This window comes from Cnephaeus nilssonii, assembly GCF_951640355.1.
Source record: "Cnephaeus nilssonii genome assembly, chromosome: 6".
NCBI lineage: Eukaryota > Metazoa > Chordata > Mammalia > Chiroptera > Vespertilionidae > Cnephaeus > Cnephaeus nilssonii.
Window position 1 is genome coordinate 46,563,437 of NC_137077.1, and position 6,562 is coordinate 46,569,998.

A 6,562-nucleotide genomic window follows, 5' to 3' on the forward strand; every position below is an offset into this window, starting at 1 on the left:
GGGGGGGGAGCAGGCCAGGGGGGGGGAGGCAGTTGGGGGTGATCAGGCTGGTGGGGGAGGGGCAGTTGGGGGCAATCAGTCCAGCAGGGGCGGACAGTTGGGATTGATCAGACCAGCAGGCAGAGTGGTTAGGAGCAATCAGGCAGGCAGGCAGGTGAATGGTTAGGAGCCAGCGGTCCCGGATTGCAAGAGGGATGTCCAACTGCCTGTGGGATCGGACCTAAACCAGCAGTTGGACATCCCCTGAGGGGTCCCAGATTGGAGAGGGTGCAGGCTGGGCTGAGGGACACCCCGCCCCCCGCACAAATTTCGTGCACTGGGCCACTAGTTATATATAAATGAAAATGTTTGCTTTTTTTGCCATAGGTATTTTGATATGTTTTTTATATATTTCTTTTTCTTTCATTTCATGCTAATTGGCCTCCTTTATAATTGCAGGGGTATTAATACAATGGTTGTTTGACTTGGTTCTTGTCTTTCATGATACCATTGTGTGCAGCCAATCTGGAATTAGCTGATTTGAAGGTTAGACTTCACTTACTTTCCTCCTACTCTCAAAGTATACAGTTTTGTCTCTTTTTCCTCCTGGTGGTTGCCCCATCCTGTGGCCACTGACCTATGCAACCAGGAAGTATAGTCAGATCAAGAGTCTACACAAATGGGAGAAATCCTGCTCCATGTGGCTCCGCCTCACCATCAGGCAACTCTTCCAGGGTGCACTTTCTATGTGTTAGTCCCCTCTCCTTGGAGATCCTCAGGTTCACAGTACTCTTTTGGGAGAAGGTAGAGTGAATGCTTGTAGATACTCATGATTTTGAGCTATGATTATGGAGATAATAGAGATATGTAAGGTGGGGAGTGTCGATCTTAGAGAAAGGGAAACCAAGCACAGTATTGTAGTTAAGAACTCGGGCCTTAGAATTAAATAGACTTCAATTTGAATCCAAACTTGACCACTTACTGCTCTGTGACCACTTACAGATGTGTCATTATGGTATCTGTCCTTCACATCTCAGCCCTATGCCACCTTTCCAATCTCATCTCCTGCCATATCCCTTCTCATTGTCTACTCCACTCCCACCCACCACCCCAACACTTACTTGTATTTTAACCAGATAGAACTTCCTGGGAGTTTGTTAAAAAGTATACCTTTTGGCCTCATCCCAGACCTAATTACTAGAATTTGCACTCTATGAAGTGTGCATTAATGTTTAAGAAGTGCGGGTCTAAGCTACTTCCTAGAACTTTGATTCCTGGAAGAAACTATGTCACAGTAGACTGTTGAGTATATGTGAATGTCCTCTGAAAAAGTATGACATACTTTGCAATTTGAAGTATTCTTTGAATAATTCTATCAGTTAGTCCCAATTAAACAGTGTCCAAAATAAGAAATCCTTGAGCAGCTAGCTTCCTTGCTCCCTTCATTTCCAACCCTTTGAAATTCATCCTGCTCCGTTCTACTGATTTTCTGGGAGTTTTCTTCTGAATCCAGAGAAAGCCTCCTCACCAGGAGAAGTTTAGCAGACTCAATCAAATGCCTGCTATGTATGATGAAAGATAGTGTTAGGTGCAGGATGATACATAGAATTGAAAGACTGTCTGGTTCTCAGGAAATTTTTTTTATTTAGTTGGAAAGACAGAAAGCCAGAATAAAACAATTTATGCCTCTTGTCATCTACCATCACCTTCTCTGAACCATTGAAATAATTATGTGATGTTGGTAGGGAAGGATTACTGGCTTTTTTTTTTTTTTTTTTTAAGAAATCAGATCCAAAGATATTAAGGGATTTATCAATGCCATATGGCTGTTAAAGAATTAAGATATGGCCCGGCCAGTGTGGCTCAGTCGTTGAGCGTCAACCCAGGAACCTGGAGATTGGGGGTTTGATTCCTTGGTCAGGAAAACATGCCCAGGTTTCAAGCTCCATTCCCAGAAGGGGGCAGGCAGAAGGCAGCCAATCAATAATGTTTCTCTCTCATCAATGTTTCTATCCCTCTCCCTTCCTCTCTCTCTTAAAAACAATAAACATAAGGAAAGAAGGAAGGAAAGAAGGAAGGAAGGAAGGAAGGAAGGAAGGAAGGAAGGAAGGAAGGAAGGAAGGAAGGAAGGAAGGAAGGAAGGAGAGAGAAAGAAAGAAAGAAAGAAAGAAAGAAAGAAAGAAAGAAAGAAAGAAAGAAAGAAAGAAAGAAAGAGAAAAGAATTAAGATATGTATCTATGTTTTCCAGGGTTGTTGGGGTTTTTTTTTGTTTGTTTGTTTGTCTTTTAAATATTGTGGCACATTGTACCCTCTAATACCAAATTAATTTAAAATAAAGAATAAGCAGTATAGGAGTGTAAAAGTAATTGTGATAGTTAAGAGGAGAGAAATCATTAGCAGGATTCATCCAGGCAGAGAAAGGGGGTGGGCAATCCAAGAAGAGGCACTGGAGGGAGATAAGCACCAAGGCTGTTCAACAATGTTTAGACCAGTGCTCCTAGGCTATTTGGAATCTGATTGTTCCAGCCCAACAGAATGAGGCATCTGAACTTCCTAGGTGTGGGTACCACTGTGGTTCCTTCCTTTGTGGAGAGTCCAGGAGACACGGCTGCAGACACAGCTGAAGGGACCTCACCGTGGGCCTTTCTAGGCCGGCTGTGCTTTGTGGACTACCACATTCACTTCTAAAGGCCTGTGGGGCTTGTTTTGGGGAGTTGAGAGCAGTGTCTCTCGCCTTAGGGAAGTATGAGTAGATGGTGTGCACCATTTTTCACAGAAAACTCGTGAACGTCAAAAAGCGGTCGAGATCAAGATCCATGAGAAATGTGAGCCTAAGAGCAGGGAACAAACTCCGGAGGATTATGACGGTGGTTCCTCCGGGCGCATCGGTGTGGGAGATCTGGAGGGGGTTAGACCCAGAAGGAAGCGGTAGGTGATTAAAAGTCAAAAAGGCCCCTACCCGGGAGGGAGCTGCCAGCCCGCTGCTAGGAGTGACCCCCCGGCTGGCCCGCCTTTGTGACGTGGCCCCCAGCCTCCGCCCGAGCTCAGTCTCGGGTAGGCGAGTCCCCAACCCAGCGCCCCGCGGAGCAGAGCTGGGCCATGGCGGAGGCGGCCGGGACGGTGGCCGGGACCGGGACGGTGGCCGGGACCGGAGCTGTAGCCGGGACCGGGGCAGGGGCAGAGGCTGGAGCCGGGACCGGGGCTGGAGCCGAGGCGGAGAAGGCTGAGCCCAGTGGCGGATCCCAAGGCGCTGAAGTTGAAGCCCAGCAGCCCCCGGAGAAAATCCTCGCGGCACCGCCGAGGCGGGACTCGCGCTCGGTGCTCCAGGTGTCCCAGCTGCTGCTCGGGGCCATCGCCTCGCACCGGCGGCTGACGGTGGCCGCGCTGCGGAGGGAGCTGGGGAACGCCGGCTACGAGGTGCGCGGGGACTGCCGGCGCCGCTCCAGCGCCGCGCGCCCGGCCGGCGTCCCGGGCACCCTCATCAGGGTCAGCGGCAGCCACACCTCCGGCTACTTACGGGTCTGGAAGCCTCCAAAGCCCAAGAGAAAGCCGGGGCGCCCGCGGCTGGAGGAGGGCGTTCGGCCCTGGAGGACCCCTTCGGGGCGGCGGAGCCCGCGGAGGCGCTGCCGCAAGGCGGCCCGGCGGGCCCGGGAAGGGTGGAGGCGGAGCGCGAGGGTCCGCGGCGCCCTGCGGAGGCTGAGGCCGAGAGTCGGGGGCCGGGTGCGTTCCAGGGCCAAGGACTCGAGGGCCAAGGGGATGGACCGGGGGAGAGGGAGGACCGGGAAAGAAGACAGGTCTCGGTCCCGAGGCAGGAGGCCCAGGGACGAGAAGAAGCAGGACCCTGAGAAGCCGGTAAAACGCACCAGCCAGAGGTCAGCTTCCGTTAAAACTGGCCCGAGGGCTGCGCGCACAGGCTGCCGCTGACCTGAGAGCCCGCGGAATCCAGCGCGGAATCCTTAGTGTGGGAGCAGCTTCCCTCCCTCCAGGCACAGAAGCCCTTCCCCATGTGCTTCCCGTTAGAGCCGCTCTCACACTCGTTGAAATGGACAAACTATTCACAAGACCTTTCCAATCACCATATCGTGTCCGTTTCCTCTTTATCCACGTGGGGGCGTGGTGGGGGTTGTTGGGGTGAGGCCTTGCAGCAGGGACAGGTGAGGTGAAGGGAGGTCAAGTCATTGAGGTTCTGTTCCGGCTACAGGGCCCAGGAAAACGCCTTTCAGAAGAAAACAGGTATAAGGAAACCAGTAATTCATGGTATCAGACAGAAGTATTGCATTAATGTGAGATACCCTAGCAGCTCCATATTGAGTGTGGGGGAGAGGGCAGGTAAGAAGAGAGTTGGAGGAATCATCGGGGCAAGAGGAGACAGCCTTTAAGTTGAGGGGTCTCCCTGACCCAAAGTGTTCTTACCTGAAATTCCTTTTAGGAAAAAGTCCCTTCTCCCAGAATTGATTGTAAATGGCTTTTAGATTTTTGCCCTGGTAATTTTTTAAATGTTTTATATATTAATCCTCAGTTAAATGAGTGTGTGTGAAGCATCTAGCACAGTGCTTGGCACAGGGTAAGTCTGTCATCACTGAGTTAAATGAGTATAAACAATTCTTGATGGAGTGTTAACGTGCTATAGCAGAAATCCGCTGGATCAGTACTTAATGAGACCAGGTTCTAGTCAAAGTTCCGCCACTCAGAGCGTAGCTGAATTACTACTTAACCATTCATGGCCATGGTTTCCTTCTCTGAGAGAGAGAGAGAAAGAGAGAGAGAGAGAGAGAGAGAGAGAGAGAGAGAGAGAGAGAGAGAGGAAGAAAGAAAAAAATCGGGATTAAACTAGGATGATTTTAAGTGTCAGTAGAATAAGAAGGACTTAAATATCACATATGCTTTGATTGACAAAATTCAATAAGGGAATTTTCAACTGGGAAAGTACGAACTCCTAGAGAGTAAACTATTAAGATTTATAGAACGTATATCAGAAATACAAGGAAATGGGGAAGGTTAGATAATGAATAGCTAGTTCTTTTGCTTTTCTGAAAAAACATGTATTGAGCACTATATATAAAATATGGAACATGTATGATTCCTTTCAGTTCTGAACGTAGGAGTTAAGAATAGATGGGAGTAGTTCTCATGCCATAGGCCATGACAGGACACGGGAATGATTCCTAGGGAGCCCTGGCCAGGTAGCTCAGTTCACTGGGACACTATCCAGATATTCCAAGGTTCTGGAATAAGCCAAGGTTGCTTGCAGGATACACAAGGTTGCTAGGAAGGGAAACAGCAGAGTAGTTGGTTCAGGGAAATGATGTTTCCAGCTGAAGCCAAAGGAGTGGGGGGAGGGGCGCGCGGGGGGGAGGGGGGGAGGTGCTTTTTATTCTGAAAAGAGGTGAGGGGAGGTGGAAGGTGGGAAAGTGTTAAAACAACCTGGAGAGCTTTTTGCAGAGTATGCCAAACCCAGCTTTTCCCAGAAGAGTCTGATATCTCTCTCATCCATAGATGATTTGAACTTTAACATTTCCCCCTGCTGTAATTAGGTTTATTGTGCTCTTACATTGTCTGCGAGCAGCAGAATGAAGCAAGCAGAATCAGAATCAGAATAGGGAGCCATCTGAAGAGATTAAGAAGTACAAAATGGTAGTTACAAAACAGTTATGGGGCTGTGGAGTACCGCATAGGGAAGATAGTCAATAAGACTGTAATAACTATGTATGGGGTGCCAGGTGGGTACTACTTATCAGGGGGATCACTCCATAAATTATATAAATATCTAACCACCCTGCTATACACCTGAAACTATTATATAGTAATATTGAATTGTACTGTAATTGAAATATAAACATTTAAAGAAAAAAGACTAGAGAGCCATCTAAAAGTGGCAGTGAGAAACACAATTAGAACTTAAATGTTCTTATGATAGCCACATGTATTGCCCCTTTATAGTCCCAGTTATTTTTACCTAAAGAACTAGATGGTCTAGAATTAGGATGTCTTTTCCCCTAAGATAGGTAGGAAAGAACACTGGCAACAATTTGTTTTCTAGATTTCCTAAGAACATCACACTTCTGTTTATATATAATTACTTCATTTATTAGTAAACCTACCAAATTTATTAAATGACAGACCCTGATCTTATATAGCTAACAATGATCATTTCAGATTATTTTTTATTAATAAGCTTTAGGGTGTCTGTGCTCCGATGAAATAGAAGAAACAACCTTAACTCATTGGCAGCCTATCAAAATTATCTAGATCCTAATCCTAGCTGGGTACTTCTGTGAAAGGAATTCCCAAGAATAGCTGATCTCATCACTAGTGTTCATTATGACTAAGTCCTGCAATATGCTGGGCCCTTTGCTGGGAATAAAGATGGATAAAGCATAATTCCCACTTTTCATTGCTCACAATGTAGTGGCATATTTAGGTATTTAACTTTAGTCAGAGTAAATGGAACATCTGTGACCTCAATTCTTTGCTTCCCTTTTATCTCAGCAGCCTAGTGCAATGATGATCGGAAAATTGTTGGACTTTAAAAAAAGAAAATTGTTGGACTTTAGAGTTGTAATGAACCTTAAATGCTCTCTAG

General features: G+C 47.1%; 1 protein-coding gene across 1 annotated transcript; it reads left to right on the forward strand.

The window, feature by feature from the left end:
• Positions 1–2,671: 2,671 nt before the first annotated feature.
• On the forward strand, positions 2,672–4,248 carry H1-7 (H1.7 linker histone). The gene has a single exon (XM_079775939.1). It carries the CDS (start codon positions 3,079–3,081, stop codon positions 3,901–3,903), a length of 825 nt encoding a protein of 274 aa, XP_079632065.1. The 5' UTR covers positions 2,672–3,078; the 3' UTR covers positions 3,904–4,248.
• The last annotated feature ends 2,314 nt before the right edge of the window (positions 4,249–6,562 follow it).